At 49.7% G+C, this 18,002-nt stretch overlaps 2 protein-coding genes across 2 annotated transcripts; both read right to left on the bottom strand.

The window, feature by feature from the left end:
* Positions 1 to 13,106: 13,106 nt before the first annotated feature.
* On the bottom strand, positions 13,107 to 13,566 carry LOC120982861 (histone H2B 1.1). The gene has a single exon (XM_040413035.1). It carries the CDS (start codon positions 13,564 to 13,566, stop codon positions 13,186 to 13,188), a length of 381 nt encoding a protein of 126 aa, XP_040268969.1. The 3' UTR covers positions 13,107 to 13,185.
* A 2,753-nt stretch (positions 13,567 to 16,319) lies between these two features.
* LOC120982860 (histone H2A type 1-like) lies at positions 16,320 to 16,718 on the bottom strand. The gene has a single exon (XM_040413033.1). It carries the CDS (start codon positions 16,716 to 16,718, stop codon positions 16,326 to 16,328), a length of 393 nt encoding a protein of 130 aa, XP_040268967.1. The 3' UTR covers positions 16,320 to 16,325.
* Positions 16,719 to 18,002: the final 1,284 nt, after the last annotated feature.

Here is an 18,002-nt window from a genome sequence, read left to right as displayed (position 1 = left end):
TTTGTTCACAAAGGACTTGGACTAACTTGAACTCTTACCCCTACAAATTAGACCAGGGTACAAGTTAGTCCATTACGTTTAGTAATTGTATTTTGTGGATTGCGTCTCAGACAATGCTCATTGTGTTAGTTAATTGCGTCTCAGACAATGCTCATTGTATTTTGTTTATTGCGTTACAAACAGAGGGAAGGGGATTGTGTATAAATCAATGCTTGTGTTAAAATAAAGGGAGTTCCTGGTTTAACCCTCAATGTGAAGTGTCGTCTCATTCTTGGGGGAGGATTTATTGCATGCTGTCCCAGTTTGACTGCTAGGAGTGTAAGCCTATTCGTATGGTTTCCTATTCAACTGTCTACAGCATTCATATGCTTGAGAGGATTTATATGCTTCTTCTGTTCGGTGATTGTGGTGTCTGCCAGAGTGCTTGGAAACCTCAGGAAAACGCTAGGGGCATCCGTCAACGGAGGTACTCAGTCGGGGTGCCAGGTGATCTGTTACAATGATACCAGACTTCCTTTCTGTCTGCATCCCTGTAGTCCGCGGCCGCCTCCTCGCCATGGAACACTGTCGGAAGACTAGCTGATTCCATCCTGCTGTATCCAGGGGCGCTGTACGGATACTAGCGTTGCCCTCCATATACTCCACGAACTGTGTCTGTGTCTAAATTACTGGACTTTGAAATGCTGTCATTCCGTCTGGTGGAGACAGATAGTTTTAAAGGCCTTATGGCGGTGGCTGTCCCACAGTACATCGTGCCCAGCCGCCACTACTTTTCCAGGAGAGCCATCCCTTCCCTGCACAACCAAGTGGGGGACAAAATCAGGTGTGCACTGCGCAACGCCATCTGTGGCAAGGTGCACCTGACTACGGATACGTGGACCAGTAAGCACGGTCAGGGCCGTTATATCTCCATAACAGCACACTGGGTAAATGCAGTGGCGGCTGGGCCTGAGGCGGATAGCAGTTTGGCGCATGTCCTTCCACCACCGAGGATTGCAGGGTGCTTCAGTTTGCCTCCTGTTGCTTCCTCCTCCTACTCCGCTTCCTCATCCTCTACCGGCTCCTCATCCGGTCAGCGTAACCCCTTCACCACCAACTTCAGCACAGCCAGGGGGAAACGACAGCAGGCAGTGTTATAACGTATCTGTTTGGGGGACAAACCCCACACCGCGCAGGAGCTGTGGACGGGCTTTGAACAACAGACCGATGAGTGGTTGGTGCCAGTCAGCCTCAAGCCCAGCCTGGTGGTGTGCGATAATGGGCGAAATCTCGTAGCAGCTCTGGGACTAGCCGGTTTGACGCACATCCCTTGCCTGGCGCATGTGCTGAATTTGGTGGTGCAGAGATTCCTTAAACATTACCCCGACATGTCAGAGCTGCTGCATAAAGTGCGGGCCGTCTGTGCGCGCTTTCGGCGTTCTCACCCTGCTGCTGCTCGCCTGTCTGCACTGCAGCGCAACTTCGGCCTTCCCGCTCACCGCCTCATGTGCGAGGTGCCCACCAGGTGGAACTCCACCTTGCACATGCTGGACAGACTGTGCGAGCAGCAGCAGGCCATAGTGGAGGTTCAGCTGCAGCACGTACGGGTGAGTCGCTCTGCGGAACAGCACCACTTCACCACCAATGACTGGGCCTCCATGCGAGACCTGCGTTCCTCGTTGCACTGTTTCGAGTACTCCACCAACATGGCCAGTGCCGATAACGCCGTTCTTAGCGTTACTATCCCACTTCTATGCCTCCTTGAAAAAACGCTGCAGGCGATGATGGAAGAGGATGTGGTACAGGAGGAGGAGGAGGAAGAGGGATCATTTCATAGGGCTTCCAGCTAGTCATTCCCAAGTGCCTCCGAGGGTGGGTTCCTGCACCCACAAACCCAAGGTACACAATTGTCTAGCCAGGGCACAGTTCTGGAGGATGAGGAAGTGGAGGATGAGGAGATGGAGGAGGAGGAACCATGTTCACAGCAGGGTGGCACCCAGACCAGCTCATGGCCATCACTGGTGCGTGGCTGGGGGGATACAGAGGACACAGACGATACGCCTCCCACAGAGGACAGCTTGTCGTTGTCTCTGGGCAGCCTGGCACACATGAGCGATTACATGCCGCAGTGTCTCCGCAACGACCGCCGAGGTGCCCACATTCTAACTTGTGCTGATTCCTGGGTGGCCGCGCTGCTGGATCCCCGTTACACGGACAACGTACCGTCCTTAATTCCCTCACTGGAGCGTGATCGTAAGATGCGCGAGTACAAGCGCACGCTGGTAGACGCGCTGCTGGTGGCATTCATTGTCCCCATTGACTTCAATGGGGTTTGGGTTCGAGGTCAAGTTCGGGTCCCGAACACGAACTTTTTTGTGAAGTTCGGCCGAACTCGAACATCCAGGTGTCCACTCAACTCTATTTGTGGTCCTGGCTACGGTGGGAGCAGAGTGGACGAACTGAGTTGGGGAGGGGTGACTGATTGTCAACTATCAATGGCTGAGGTGTGCCGGAAGCCATGGCCGTGTGCGAGCTAAATGAGGGGCAAAAATCAATCGGGTAGGAAAGATTAATGCGGAACTCATAAAGCTAAGCTGGTGAAGGCTCCGGCAACCTCAACCTGCGGGTTCGGAACGTAGTGCGTGAAACGGGAAGATTGCCATCTGCCCATTTTCTGGATGACGTGCGCTGGGACCCCATGACTTGACGCTGCGGATGCCGCCCCTATGCGGAATGAATGTCCCGAAATGGCCTTGGCATCGAATCCTAGTCCGAAGCTAAGATTCTGATGTGGTGAACGAACTGTGACGCCGTGAGATGTTTGGAGTTGAAAGGGAAAAGAGGGCTGCCCGGCGCGGGATCTTTTGCAGTGGCGAATAGCTTTTTGAACACGGCAACCGGGCACCAGTCATTGAAGGTCTGGTAGTAGCGAATTTTGACTGGCGGTCCCACTTGAGAAGTTTTGGTGAAGTGGAGTGATAGGGTGCAATGCGTCTGCTGCCAGGCTAATTGATCTAAAGTGGGGCCTGCGTGTCCTGGAGAGCTGGTGAATTCCCCGGGCCGTAAGAACCCGTAAAGACAGAGGTACATAGCTGCTTTGATCACTATGCTTTTATATGGCCCGAAAGGATCATTGTCTAGGGAGGTGGAAAAGGCCCTGAACATTGCCCCGGTGACTGGTTTCCTGCGGGACTATGGCTTGCTGCTGTTCTTTTGAATCTGGCATTACCTGATGAGCTGACCTAGATTACCTGGACTTGGCGTACGAAACCGTGGAACAGGAACGACCTGGATGGAAAGGGCCCTGAGACTGGTACCTGGATGAAATCACCTAAGCGAAATTTGAACAAAATAGACCTCTGGGATGACCCTGGAAAAACATGGGATGAGGCTTGAGAGATGCTGGAGATAAAGTAGAACCTGACGTGGATCAGGGAGCGGGAGCGCGCGTTGTCAATTAACTTAACCGTGCCTGATACATGTGAGGCCAGAGAGCGAAACGAAAGACCTGATGCGTGTCAGGTGGTCGAGCTCGTGAACTAGCTGCGTGGCTAGTGGCAAGTGCCCCTGAGGCGCACCAGGGTCCAACCTGGCTGAAACGGCCTGATGCGTGTCAGACGACTGACGTACCTGCTGCGTGGCAGGACCGTGGAGAAGCACATGATGCGTGTCAGGAATATGAAATATGACATGAAAGAAAACCCTGTCCCTGATGCGTGTCAGGGCGGTAAATGAACCTGATGCGTGTCAGGAAAATAAAACATGAACTGCTGCGTGGCAGATATAAAGCGAATGAACATGATGCGTGTCAGGAAAATAAAACATGAACTGCTGCGTGGCAGACAAGTGAATGACCCTGATGCGTGTCAGGAAAATAAAACACGAACTGCTGCGTGGCAGACCAAATATCGAATGAACCTGATGCGTGTCAGGAAAATAGAACATGAACTGCTGCGTGGCAGACCAAATATCGAATGAACCTGATGCGTGTCAGGAAAATAGAACATGAACTGCTGCGTGGCAGATATAAAGCGAATGAACCTGATGCGTGTCAGGAAAATAGAACATGAACTGCTGCGTGGCAGACAAAAGATCGAATGAACCTGATGCGTGTCAGGAAAAATAAAATGACATGAATCTGCTGCGTGGCAGACAAATGACCGGATAAGATCGATGCGTCTCTGGAAAATAAAATCACATGAATCCGCCGCGCGGCAGACAAACGACAGAACAAACCCAAGCGTCTCAGTAAATTAATGACGTGAATCTGCCGCGCGGCGGACAGACGACCGGACCCATCTTTTTTTTTTTTTTTTGAACGGAAGTGACCTGGATGAAAAAGGGGGCCTAGGATTGGTACCTTGAGGACTTCGCCTAGCGAATTTTTGAACCTAGACGGACCTCCGGGGTGACCCTAAAAAACATGGGGTGAGGTTTGAGGGATGCAGAAGAAAGGTAGAACCTGACATGAATCAAGGAGCGGAAGCTGAGGGTCAAGCTTGACCGTGCCCGATACATGTGAGGCGCCCTTGAATGACCTGATGCCTTGCGGGCGGCCGGAACCCGTGAACTAGCTGCGTGGCTAGAGGCGAAGCCCCTGAGGCGCATCAGGGTCCAACCAGGTTAGAACGGGCCGAGTAGGGCGGCCGATGCACCTGCTGCGTGGCAGGACCACGACAGCACCTGATGCGTGTCAGGAAGTGCAAACGAGACATGAGAACCAGTCCCTGATGCGTGACAGGGCGGTGGATGAACCTGATGCGTGTCAGGAAACTAACATGGACTGCTGCGTGGCAGACCAAAACTGAAAACCGGATGCGTGTCAGGGAAAGAAACGAGACCGGAAAGGGCATCTGCTGCGTGGCAGACGATTACGTTGATGAAACATTAAATGAGATAGAAAATTGACATGAATCTGCTGCGTGGCAGACAATTGCGTGAATGAACCTAAAGCAAGAAATTAAATTGACATGAATCTGCTGCGTGGCAGACAATTGCGTGAATGAACCTAAAGCAAGAAATTAAATTGACATGAATCTGCTGCGTGGCAGACAATAGCGTGAATGAACCTAAAGCAAGACAGAAAATTGACATGAATCTGCTGCGTGGCAGACAATAGCGTGCATGAACCTAAAGCAAGACAGAAAATTGACATGAATCTGCTGCGTGGCAGACAATAGCGTGCATGAAAACCTGAAAGCGAAACCGGAAAATTGACATGAATCTGCTGCGTGGCAGACAATAGCGTGCATGAAAACCTGAAAGCGAAACCGGAAAATCGACATAAATCTGCTGCGTGGCGGATGATTGTGTGAAACCTGAAAGAGCCAAGCTGGATGAGACCTGATGCGTGTCAGGAAAGGACGTGACTCTGCTGGGCGGCAGATGGAAGGATAGAATGGACTGAGGATTCCAGGAGTGAACGATGTGAATCCGCCATGCGGCAGACAAACGTCAGGGAACCCGAGCGTCCCGGTAAAATGAAGGTGACGTGAATCTGGCATGCGGCCGACATGAGCCCCCTTTCTTTTTTTTTGACATTGCTGGGCATGGATTGCTGAATGAAGTGTGCCCAGACTGAGAGTATGGTATGTGAAGGGTTTGGCCATGTGACCTCAAGAGGGGTGACCAGGGTTGGTTGGATGCAGGTGCTGTGGCAGAGCCTGAATGTGCTGGATGATAAACCGTGCTGGGGACCTGAGCGTCGGCGTTGCCTGGAGACCAGTGTGGGAGCTGGGGCCAGCATGCAGACACGTGTAACGTTGAAGAGCGCGGCGCCGAGGCTCCCAGGATGGGGAGCAGCTCAAGGCGCCGCTTAGCTTACCAGGGGAGCGCGGTTCGGGAGGGCAGAGGAACTCAGACCGGAGGCAGGAACGAGCAGCAGCGAAGGTAGAGCGGCAGCGTCGGCACTGAACCCTGAAGTGAAGAGATGTCACGTGAGAGCGCGGCGTCCCGCAAGTGGTGACCTGAGCGTCTGGCGTTGCCCAGGAGACCAGTGCAGGAGAGTCGGGGCCCAGTCTCGCGAGAACACGTGCGGCTAGCTGGTTGTAGCTGGAAGCGCAGAAAGAACGGCGCCGAGGCTCCCAGGATGGGGAGCAGCTCAAGGCGCCGCTTAGCTTACCGGAGGAGAGAGGATCGAATCAGTGCGGTATAACCTTCAGAGCGGAGGCAGGTACGGAGCGGCAGCGTGTGAACCTGAAACCGGAAGTGATGGGACGTCACGGTAGAGCGCGGCGTCCATGATGGGAGAGCGAGGCGGCGCTATATAGGTCTCCTTCGCCCCTCCCACAAACACAGGCTGATCTTCAGCCTTGCTACTTGTCACTAAACATTTTGGAAGGAAAGGCGAGTTCTCTCAGGGGTATCTGTGCCCCCCGCCGCACCGAGCACCCGCTCTGGCCGGGCAGGAAAGCATGTCCATGGAAAACTCGCCCAGTTGGGGCCACACATCAAGTTTGCATGCCCAGAAGTCCAGGAGATCTTGGATCATGGGTTACAGGGTGCAGTCCAAGTATGTCACCGCCTGCTGGTTCAGGTTCTGCTGGATGTCCTGCTGCTGGAGCTGGGCGGTTTCTTCAGAGGGCGGCTGAAGAAAGCTGCTCATTATAGACGGAAGTTGATGCATATGATGCTGGTGATGCTTCTATCCCCCCCCATCCCCCCCACACACACAACAGCCCCCCCAGTAAGACCTTAATGAGGACCGCCTGGTAATATGGAGGCTGTACTATAGTGTGAAGGCTGAAATCTGTAGGCTGTAATATAATGTGGAGGCTGTAATATCATGTGGAGACTGTTAATATGGAGGCTATAATATAATATGGAGGCTGTAATATAATATGGAGGCTATAATGTAATGTGAAGGCTATAATATAATATGGAGGCTGTAATATAATGTGGAGGCTGTAATATAATATGGAGGCTGTAATATCATGTGGAGGCTGTAATATCATGTGGAGACTGGTAATATGGAGGCATAATTTAATGTGGAGGCTGTAAAATAATGTGGAGCCTGGTAATATGGAGGCTGTAATATAATGTGGAGCCTGGTAATATGAAGGCTGTGATATAATGTGAAGCCTGGTAATATGGAGGCTGTAATGTAATGTGGAGCCTAGTAATATGGAGGCTGTAATATAATGTGGAAGCTGTAATATAATATGGAGGTTGTAATTTAATGTGGAGGCTGTAATGTAATGTGGAGCCTGGTAGTATGGAGGTTGTAATAAAATGTGGAGCCTGGTAATATGGAGGCTGTAATATAATGTGGAGCCTGGTAATATGGAGGCTGTAATATAATGTGGAAGCTGTAATATAATATGGAGGCTATAATGTAAAGTGGAGGCTGTGATATAATGTGGAGGCTGTGATATAATGTGGAGGCTATAAAATAATATGAAGGCTATAATGTAATGTGGAGGCTTTAATATAATATGGAGGCTATAATGTAATGTGGAGGCTGTAATATAATGTGGAGCCTGGTAATAAGGAGGCTGTAATATAATGTGGAGCCTGGTAATATGGAAGCTGTAATATAATGTGGAACCTGGTAATATGGAGGCTGTAATATAATGTGGAAGCTGTAATATAATATGGAGGCTATAATGTAAAGTGGAGGCTGTAATATAATGTGGAGGCTATAAAATATTATGAAGGCTATAATGTAATATGGAGGCTGTAATATAATATGGAGGCTATAATGTAATGTGGAGGCTGTAATATAATATGGAGGCTGTAATGTAATGTGGAGGCTGTAAAATAATGTGGAGGCTATAAAATATTATGAAGGCTATAATGTAATATCGAGGCTGTAATATAATATGGAGGCTATAATGTAATGTGGAGGCTTTAATATAATATGGAGGCTGTAATGTAATGTGGAGGCTGTAATATAATGTGGAGCCTGGTAATATGGAGGCTGTAATATAATATGGAGGCCGTAATGTAATGTGGAGGCTGTAATATAACGTGTAGGCTGTAATATAATATGGAGGCTATAATGTAATGTGGAGGCTGTAATGTAATTTGGAGGCTGTAATATAATGTGGAAGCAGTAATATAATATGGAGGCTGTGATGTGGAGGCTGTAATATAACATGTAGGCTGTAATATAATATGGAGGCTATAATGTAATGTGGAGAATATGATATAACATGGAGGCTATAATGTAATGTGAAGGCTGTAATGTAATATGGAGGCTATAATGTAATGTGGAGCCTGGTAATAGGGAGGCTGTAATATCTTGTGAAGCCTGGTAATATGGAGGCTGTAATATCTTGTGGAGGCTGTAATATCATGTGGAGCCTGATAATATGGAGGCTGTAATATGTTGTGGAGGCTGTAATAATGTGGAGGCTGGTAATGTCATGGCTTTAATATATTGTAAGGCCTGGTAATATGGAGTCTGTAATATTATGTGGAGGCTGTAATATAATATAGAGGCTGTAATGTAATATTAAGGCTGTAATATAATATTGAGGCTGTAATTATAATGTGGAGGCTGTAATGTAATGTGAAGGCTGTTATATAATGTGGACGCTTGTAATGTAATGTGGAGGTTGTAATATAATGTGGAGGCCGGTAATATGGAGGCTGCTATATAATGTGGAGTCTGTAAGATTAATGCTGTAATATCATGTGGAGGCTGGTAATATGGACGCTGTAATATTATGTGGAGGCTGTAATATAGTATGAAGTCTGTAATATAATGTGGAGGCTATAATGTAATGTGGAGGCTGTAAATAAGGAGGCTGTAATATAATGTTGAGGTTAATAATATAATATAGAGGCGTTAATATAATGCAGAGGATATAATGTAATTTACAGGCTGGTAATATGGAGGTTATCAATTAATGTGGAGGCTGTGATGTAATGTGGAGGCTGAAAATATGGAGGCTGTAACATAGTGTTTAAGCTGTCATGTGATGTAGATGTGATGTGGAGGCCGGTAATACAGAGGCTGTAATATAATGTGGAGGCCAGTAATGTAATATAATATGGAGACTGTAGTGTAGAGGCCGGTAATATGGAAGCTGTAATATAATGTGTAGGCCAGTAATGAAATATAGAGGCTGTAATGTAATGTAGAAGCTGGTAGTATGGAGGCTGTAATGTACTGTAGAGGCTAGTTATAAGGAGGCTGTGATATAATCTGGAGGCTGAATATATGGAGGCTGTAACATAATTTTTAGTCTGTAATGAAATGTAGAGGACGGTTATATGGAGTCTGCAATTTAATGTGGAGGCTGTAATGTAATGTGGAGGCTGTATTATAATTTGGAGTCTGTAATGTAATGCAGAGGCTAGTAATATTAAGGCTGTGATGTAATGTGGAGGCTGGTAGTATGGAGGCTGTAATATAATGTAATGTGGAGGCTGGTAGTATGGAGGCTGTCATATAATGTGGAGGCTGTGATGTAATGTTTAGGCCGTGATGTAATGTAGAGGCCGGTAATATGGAGTCTGTAATATAATGTGGAGGCCGGTAATTTACATGGAGACTGTAATGTAGAGGCCGTTAATACGGAGGCTGTAATATAACATGGAGGCTGGTAATATTTAGGCTGTAAAATAATGTGGAGGCTATAATCTAATGTAGAGGCTGTAATATGTTGTTGAGGTTGATAATATAATATGGAGGCTGGTAATGTGGAGGCTGTAATATAATATGGAGGCTATAATGTAATGTGGAGGCTTTAATATAATATGGAGGCTGTAATGTAATGTGGAGGCTGTAATATAATGTGGAGCCTGGTAATATGGAGGCTGTAATATAATGTGGAAGCTGTAATATAATATGGAGGCCGTAATGTGGAGGCTGTAATATAACGTGTAGGCTGTAATATAATATGGAGGCTGTAATGTAATATGGAGGCTGTAATGTAATTTGGAGGCTGTAATATAATGTGGAAGCAGTAATATAATATGGAGGCTGTAATATAACATGTAGGCTGTAATATAATATGGAGGCTATAATGTAATGTGGAGACAATGATATAACATGGAGGCTATAATGTAATGTGAAGGCTGTAATATAATATGGAGGCTATAATGTAATGTGGAGCCTGGTAATAGGGAGGCTGTAATATCTTGTGAAGCCTGGTAATATGGAGGTTATAATATCTTGTGGAGGCTGTAATATCATGTGGAGCCTGATAATATGGAGGCTGTAATATGTTGTGGAGGCTGTAATAATGTGGAGGCTGGTAATGTCATGGCTTTAATATATTGTGAGGCCTGGTAATATGGAGTCTGTAATATTATGTGGAGGCTGTAATATAATGTAATGTGGAGGCTGGTAGTATGGAGGCTGTCATATAATGTGGAGGCTGTGATGTAATGTTTAGGCCGTGATGTAATGTAGAGGCCGGTAATATGGAGTCTGTAATATAATGTGGAGGCCGGTAATTTACCATGGAGACTGTAATGTAGAGGCCGTTAATACGGAGGCTGTAATATAACATGGAGGCTGGTAATATTTAGGCTGTAAAATAATGTGGAGGCTATAATCTAATGTAGAGGCTGTAATATGTTGTTGAGGTTGATAATATAATATGGAGGCTGGTAATATGGAGGCTGTAATATAATTTGAGGGCTGTAATGTAATGCAGAGGCTGGTAATATGAAGGCTGTAATATAATGTGGAGGCTGTTAGTATGGAGGCTGTAATGTAATGTTTAGGATGTGATGTAATGTAGAGAACGGTAATATGGAGGCTGTAATATAATGTGGAGGCTGGTAATGTAACATGGAGACTGTAATGTAGAGGATGGTGATACGGAGGCTGTAATATAACATGGAGGCTGTAATGTAATGTGGAGGCCGGTAATTTTTAGGCTGTAATATAATGTGGAGGCTGATAATATAATATGGAGGCTGTGATGTAATGTGGAGGCCATTAATATGGGGGCTGTAATATAATGTAGATGCTGTAAATATGGAGGCTGTAATATAATGTTGAGGATGATAATATAGAGGCTGTGATGTAATGTGAAGATTATAATGTAATGTGGAGGCTTTAAATATGGAGGCTGTAATATAATGTTGAGGTTGATAATATAATATGGAGGCTGTAATATAATGTTGAGGTTGATAATATAATATGGAGGCTGTAATATATTGTGGAAGCTGTAATATAATATGGAGGCTGGAATATAATGTGGAAGCTGTAATATTATATGGAGGCTGTGATATTATGTGGAGCCTGGTAATGTAATGTGGAGGCTGTAATGTAATGTAGAGGCTGGTAGTATGGAGGCTGTAATGTAATGGCTGGTAATATGGAGGCTGTAATATAAGGTGGAGGCTATAATGTAATGCAGAGGCTGTAATGTAATGCAGAGGCTGTAATAGAATGTGGAGGCTGGTAGTATGGAGGCTGTGATATAATGAGAAGCCTGGTAATATGGAGGCTGTAATGTAATGTGGAGGCTAGTAATATGGAGGCTGTAATATAATGTGGAAGCTGTAATATAATATGGAGGCTGTAATGTAAGGTGGAGGCTATAATGTAATGCAGAGGCTGTAATAGAATGTGGAGGCTGTAAATAAGGAGGCTGTAATATAATGTTGAGGTTAATAATATAATATAGAGGCGTTAATATAATTTACAGGTTGGTAATATGGAGGTTGTCAATTAATGTGGAGGCTGTGATGTAATGTGGAGGCTGAAAATATGGCGGCTGTAACATAATGTTTAAGCTGTGATGTAGATGTGATGTAGAGGCCGGTAATACAGAGGCTGTAATATAATGTGGAGGCCAGTTATGTAATATAATATGGAGACTGTAATGTAGAGGCCGGTAATATGGAGTCTGCAATATAATGTGGAGGCTGTAATATAATGTGGAGGAAGATAATGTAATATGGAGGCTGTAATGTAAGGTGGAGGCTATAATGTAATGCAGAGGCTGTAATAGAATGTGGAGGCTGGTAGTATGGAGGCTGTAATATAATGTGGAGGTTGATAATATAATATAGAGACTTTATTTTAATGCGAAGGATATGATGTAATTTACAGGCTGGTAACATGGAGGCTGGAAAATGAAAACCACCAGCACTTCTGAGCTCAGCCAATCAGAGCTGGAGGGCGGGGCCTGGAGTTCAGGAACAGCCCCGCCCCCAGTTCTCTTTCAGGTCCGCCCATGCTCCATATAAAGGAGGGCTCTGGGCTGAGCAGTCACTGCTCTCTGCTCCTCACACCTAGAAGATGTCTGGTCGCGGTAAAGGAGGGAAAGGGCTCGGGAAAGGCGGCGCCAAGCGGCACAGGAAGGTGCTCCGTGATAACATCCAGGGCATCACCAAGCCTGCCATCCGCCGCCTAGCTCGCAGGGGAGGCGTCAAGCGCATCTCGGCCTCATCTATGAGGAGACTCGCGGGGTGCTGAAGGTCTTCCTGGAGAACGTCATCCGGGACGCCGTCACCTACACCGAGCACGCCAAGAGGAAGACCGTCACCGCCATGGACGTGGTCTACGCGCTCAAGCGCCAGGGCCGCACTCTCTACGGCTTCGGGGGTTAATGCTGCCGCCGCCGCCTCCGTCCTCACAGCACAAAGGCTCTTCTCAGAGCCGCCCACATCTTCCCGGGGAGGAGGAGCTACAATTCCACTGAGGGGATAACACCGCCCGCCCATCAGGAGATCAGCGGCGCCCTGTGCTCAGTACAGCCGGAGGTCTACAATACAGAAACCCCCCAGTAATCTGTAAATCCCGAGCACCGGGTGTCCACCGCAGCTACGAGACGAGCTGTGCTCGGAGACTGAGGGGTTAATCCGTCCCGCCAATGAGCGGCGCTGGTACAGGTCACATGACCGGCTCCTCCTGTAAATCAGCAGTAACTATAGGCGGGAAATTCAAACGAGGGACGAGATCCTGATCTCTCCCAGCCAATAGCAGAGCTCTGGACCCCGCAGCCGTTATGTGCCCGTAGGAGCCTCGTCCTCCTGTCCTGCACTGAGCGGCCGCACAGCCTCTCTCCAGGGAGCGCCACACTGAGGAGGATGATGGGAGTAGTGATCGGGCATGGAGGAGGAGGGTGAGGGGAGCTTGTACTGTAACTTCCGATAGCGTTACCGCATCTCATCTAGCTGACAGGGAGGAAAACCGCAGCCACTGTGAGAACAACGGGGAGACCCGGGAGCAGCTCCGCTGGAGACAGGGTGGGGGCTCTGAGAAGAGCCTTTGGGTCCGGAGAGCGGGGGCGGCGCTCACTTGGCGCTGGTGTACTTGGTGACGGCCTTGGTGCCCTCGGAGACGGCGTGCTTGGCCAGCTCTCCGGGCAGCAGCAGGCGCACGGCGGTCTGGATCTCCCGGGAGGTGATGGTGGAGCGCTTGTTGTAGTGAGCCAGGCGGGAGGCTTCCCCTGCGATGCGCTCGAAGATGTCGTTGACGAAGGAGTTCATGATGCCCATGGCCTTGGAGGAGATGCCGGTGTCGGGGTGGACCTGCTTCAGCACCTTGTAGACGTAGATGGCATAGCTCTCCTTCCTACTCTTCCTCCGCTTCTTGCCGTCCTTCTTCTGGACCTTGGTGACGGCTTTCTTGGAGCCCTTCTTGGGCGCTGGGGCGGACTTGGCTGGCTCGGGCATTCTGACTGAGGACAAAATCTCGTCTGTTCTCCTCCTGCCACCGCGGCGGTATTTATACAAGGGCCATGCAAATGAGCTGCTGCTGACTGCGCGCCGATCTACTGGAGGAGAAGGTCACGTGGTGTCTCCACTTATCCCAATTGGCGGCCTCACATCCATTCAGCTGAGCCGGGGGGCGGAGCAAATAGAGGGGCGGGGCTTACATCCATCCATTCAGCAGAGCCGGGGGCGGAGCAACAGGAGAGGCGTGGCTCACATACATCCATTCAGCAGAGCCGGGGGGCGGAGCAGCAAGAAGGGAGGGGCTCACAATAATTCAGCTGAGCAGGAGGGCGGAGCGGCAGGAGGGGTGGTGCTCACAGCCATCCATTCTGCTAAACCGGGGGGCGGAGCAGCAGGAGGGGCGGAACTCACATCCATCCATTCAGACGAGCCGGGGGCGGAGCAGCAGGAGGGGCAGGGCTCACATCCATCCATTCAGTAGAGCCGGGGAACGGAGCAGCAAGAAGGGAGGGGCTCACATCCATTCATAGAGCTGAGTCGGAGGGCGGAGCAGCAGGAGGGGCTGGGCTCATAGCCATCCATTCTGCTAAACCGGGGGGCGGAGCAGAACTCACATCCATCCATTCAGATGAGGCGGGGCGGGGCTAACATCTCTCTTCAGTCTATCAGGGCCTCGCTGCTCGGCTGATAACTGCGCGCCGCCCCCTGCTGGTAGTGATGCCGCCGCTGAGTGTACTGTGCGTGCAGGGGGGTCGTGCGCTCTATCCCTGGACACCAGCGCAGCGATGGAGCCGCTCTTCTCCGCACAGTGAATACGGGACTGTTCTACCCTTCTCCGGTGGGGAGCGGGAGAAGGCGGCCACTGACGGGTTAATACTGAGCAGGCTATGGGGGCGGGGCTATAGAACTAGTACCATGGTTTTTGAAATTCCCGCTCAATTACCGTCCGGTTAGAATTTAGCGGCCGTGGACAAGCTCCGACCACGGCTCATTTGAATGGATGATGTGAGCCCCGCCCCTCCTGCTGTCTCCGCCCCCCGCTCTTCTCAGAGCCCCCACCTTCTCTAGGACGGAGCTGCCGCATTGTGTGAATACATGGAAGCCTCATGTCCGAGGCGGATTATTCCCTCATTATAGACCACTGATCGGGAGGATGGGGGGAGTAGTGATCGTATACTCGGGAGGATGAGGGGAGTAGTGATCGGCCAGAGAGAAGGATGGGGGGAGTAGTGATCAGACACTGAGGAGGATGGGGGGAGGAGTAGTGATCGGCCAGAGAGGAGGATGGGGGGAGGAGTAGTGATCAGACAGTGAGGAGGATTGGGGGAGTAGTGATCGGCCAGTGAGGAGGATGGGGGAGTAGTAATCAGTGAGGAGGATGGGGGAGTAGTGATCGGCCAGTGAGGAGGATGGGGGAGTAGTAATCAGTGAGGAGGATGGGGGAGGAATGATCGGCCAGAGAGCAGTTGGGCAATGAGGAGAATGAGTGAAGTAGTTATATGGTACTGAGGAGGATGAGGGGAGTAGTGGTCAGCCAGTGAGGAGGATGAGGGCAGTAGTGATCTGCTAATGGATGGATGTGAGCCCCGCCGTGCGCTCTATCCCCGGACACCAGCGCAGAGCTGGAGAAGGGGGCGGAGCTATAGAACAAGTGCTTTACAGTGATTGGCTGATCTCTGCTTTTGAAATTCCCGCTCAATTACCGTCCGGTTAGAATTCAGCGGCCGTGGAGAAGCTCCGCCCCCGGCTCATCTGAATAAATAGATATGAGCCCCGCCCCTCCTGCTGTCTCCGCCCCCGGCTCCGCTGAATGAATAGCTATGAGCCCCGCCCCTCCTGCTGCTCCGCCCCGCTCTTCTCAGAGCCCCCACCTTCTCTAGGACGGTGCTGCCGCATTGTGTGAATACATGGAAGCCTCATGTCCGAGGCGGATTATTCCCTCATTATAGACCACTGATCGGGAGGATGAGGGGAGTAGTGATCGTATACTCGGGAGGATGAGGGGAGTAGTGATCGGCCAGAGAGAAGGATGGGGGGGGGTAGTGATCAGACAGTGAGGAGGATGAGGGGAGTAGTGATCGCATACTCGGGAGGATGGGGGGAGTAGTGATCAGACAGTGAGGAGGATGGGGGAGTAGTGATCAGACACTGAGGATGAGGGGAGTAATGATCGGCCAGAGAGCAGTTGGGCAATGAGGAGAATGAGTGAAGTAGTTTTATGGTACTGAGGATGATTAGGGGAGTAGTGGTCAGCCAGTGAGGAGGATGAGGGCAGTAGTGATCAGCCAGTGAGGAGAATGAGTGAAGTAGTTTTATGGTATTGAGGATGATTAGGGGAGTAAGTGGTCAGCCAGTGAGGAGGATGAGGGCAGTAGTGATCTGCTAATGGATGATGTGAGCCCCGCCGTGCGCTCTATCCCCGGACACCAGCGCAGAGAGCAGGAGAAGGGGCGGAGCTATAGAACAAGTGCTTTACAGTGATTGGCTGATCTCTGGCTTTTGAAATTCCCGCTCAATTACAGTCCGGTCAGAATCCAGCGGCCGTGGAGGAGCAGTCCATTACACACAGGGGACGAACCCTCTACAGCAGCAATGTCTGCCCGTACTGGCAGCAGGTCAGGAGCGGTAAGTGCCCCTGTGTGACGCCTCCTCCACAGTGGAGATCAGCGGCATCGCCAGCTCAGTCGTACAGACCATGTGGGGGGCTCTTAGAAGAGCCTTTGGTTCTGGGGGGCACAGCAGCAGCAGAGCCGGGCTCACTTGCTCTTGGCCGACTTGGTGCTCTCGGTCTTCTTGGGCAGCAGCACGGCCTGGATGTTGGGCAGGACGCCTCCCTGGGCGATGGTGACGCCGCCCAGCAGCTTGTTGAGCTCCTCGTCGTTGCGCACGGCCAGCTGCAGGTGGCGGGGGATGATGCGGGTCTTCTTGTTGTCGCGGGCGGCATTGCCGGCCAGCTCCAGGATCTCGGCGGTGAGATACTCGAGCACAGCGGCCAAGTAGACGGGAGCGCCGGCGCCCACCCTCTGGGCGTAGTTGCCCTTGCGGAGGAGCCTGTGCACTCGGCCGACCGGGAACTGGAGCCCTGCCCGGGAGGAGCGGGTCTTGGCCTTAGCCCGGACTTTGCCTCCTTGTTTGCCGCGTCCAGACATCGTTCTCTACAGCAGAGCACAAAACAGTGAGGAAGACTCTGATGTGTGTGATCCGGAGGAGCCGCCTCCTGCCGCCTTTATAGGCTGCTGCTCCGCCCCCAGCGCCGCTCATTGGGTGGATTAGAAGACAAGACTCGTGGAGAAGCCAATGAGAGGCGCTGGGCGTGGCTTATGACGCAGGTACAGGTCACATGACCGGCTCCTCCTGTAGATCAGCAGCTCATTTGCAGTTGGGGACTATAGGCGGGAAATTCAAATGAGCGACGAGATCCTGAGCTCTCCCAGCCAATAGGAGCAGAGCTCTGGACCCCGCAGCCGTTATGTGCCCGTAGGAGCGGAGCCTCGTCCTCCCGCCCTGCACTGAGCAGCCGCACAGCTCCGCAGCCATTCATAGCGGGAGCAGAGCTCAGCTGAAGTGTATAAGGGGAGCAGTGATCTGCCAGAGAGGAGGATGAGGGGAGTAGTGATCGGGCACTAAGTATGAGGGGAGTAGTTATATGGTACTGAGGAGGATGAGGGAAGTAGTTATATGGTATTGAGGATGATGAGGGGAGTAGTGATCTGCCAGAGAGGAGGATGAGGGGAGTAGTGATCGGGCACTAAGGATGAGGGGAGTAGTTATATGGTATTGAGGATGATTAGGGGAGTAGTTATATGGTATTGAGGATGATTAGGGGAGTAGTGGTCAGCCAGTGAGGAGAATGAGGGAAGTAGTGATCTGCTATTAATGAGGGGAGTAGTGATCTGCTATTAATGCGGGGAGTGGTGATCTGCTATTAATGAGGGGAGTAGTGATTGGGCACTGGGGAGGATAAGGGGAGTAGTGGTAATATAATGTGTAGGCTGTAATGTAATATTGAGAATGTAATGTGGAGGCTGGTAATTTTTATGCTGTAAAATAATGTGGAGGCTATAATGTAATGTAGAGGCTGTAATATGTTGTTGAGGTTGATAATATAATATGGAGGCTGTGATGAAATGTGGAGGCCATTAATATGGAGGCTGTAATATAATGTAGATGCTGTAAATATGGAGACTGTAATATAATGTTGAGGTTGATAATATAGAGGCTGTGATGCAATGTGGAGGCTATAATGTAATTTACAGGCTGGTAACATGGAGGTTGTAACATAATGTTTAAGCTGTGATGTAATGTAGAGGCTGGTAATACGGAGGCTGTCATATAATGTGGAGGCTGTGATGTAATCTTGATGCTGAAAATATGGAGGCTGTAATATAATGTCCAGGCCAATAATGTAATATAGAGGCTGTAATATAATTTTG

The sequence above is a fragment of the Bufo bufo genome (genome assembly GCF_905171765.1).
Source record: "Bufo bufo chromosome 4 unlocalized genomic scaffold, aBufBuf1.1 SUPER_4_unloc_2, whole genome shotgun sequence".
NCBI classification, from domain to species: Eukaryota; Metazoa; Chordata; class Amphibia; order Anura; family Bufonidae; genus Bufo; species Bufo bufo.
This window is presented reverse-complemented; position numbering and strand designations above follow the sequence as displayed.

What these genes read in the sequence shown, in the direction of transcription:
- LOC120982861 (XM_040413035.1), bottom strand. Translation starts at nt 13,566, where the DNA reads ATGCCCGAGCCAGCCAAGTCCGCCCCAGCGCCCAAGAAGGGCTCCAAG.
- LOC120982860 (XM_040413033.1), bottom strand. Translation starts at nt 16,718, where the DNA reads ATGTCTGGACGCGGCAAACAAGGAGGCAAAGTCCGGGCTAAGGCCAAG.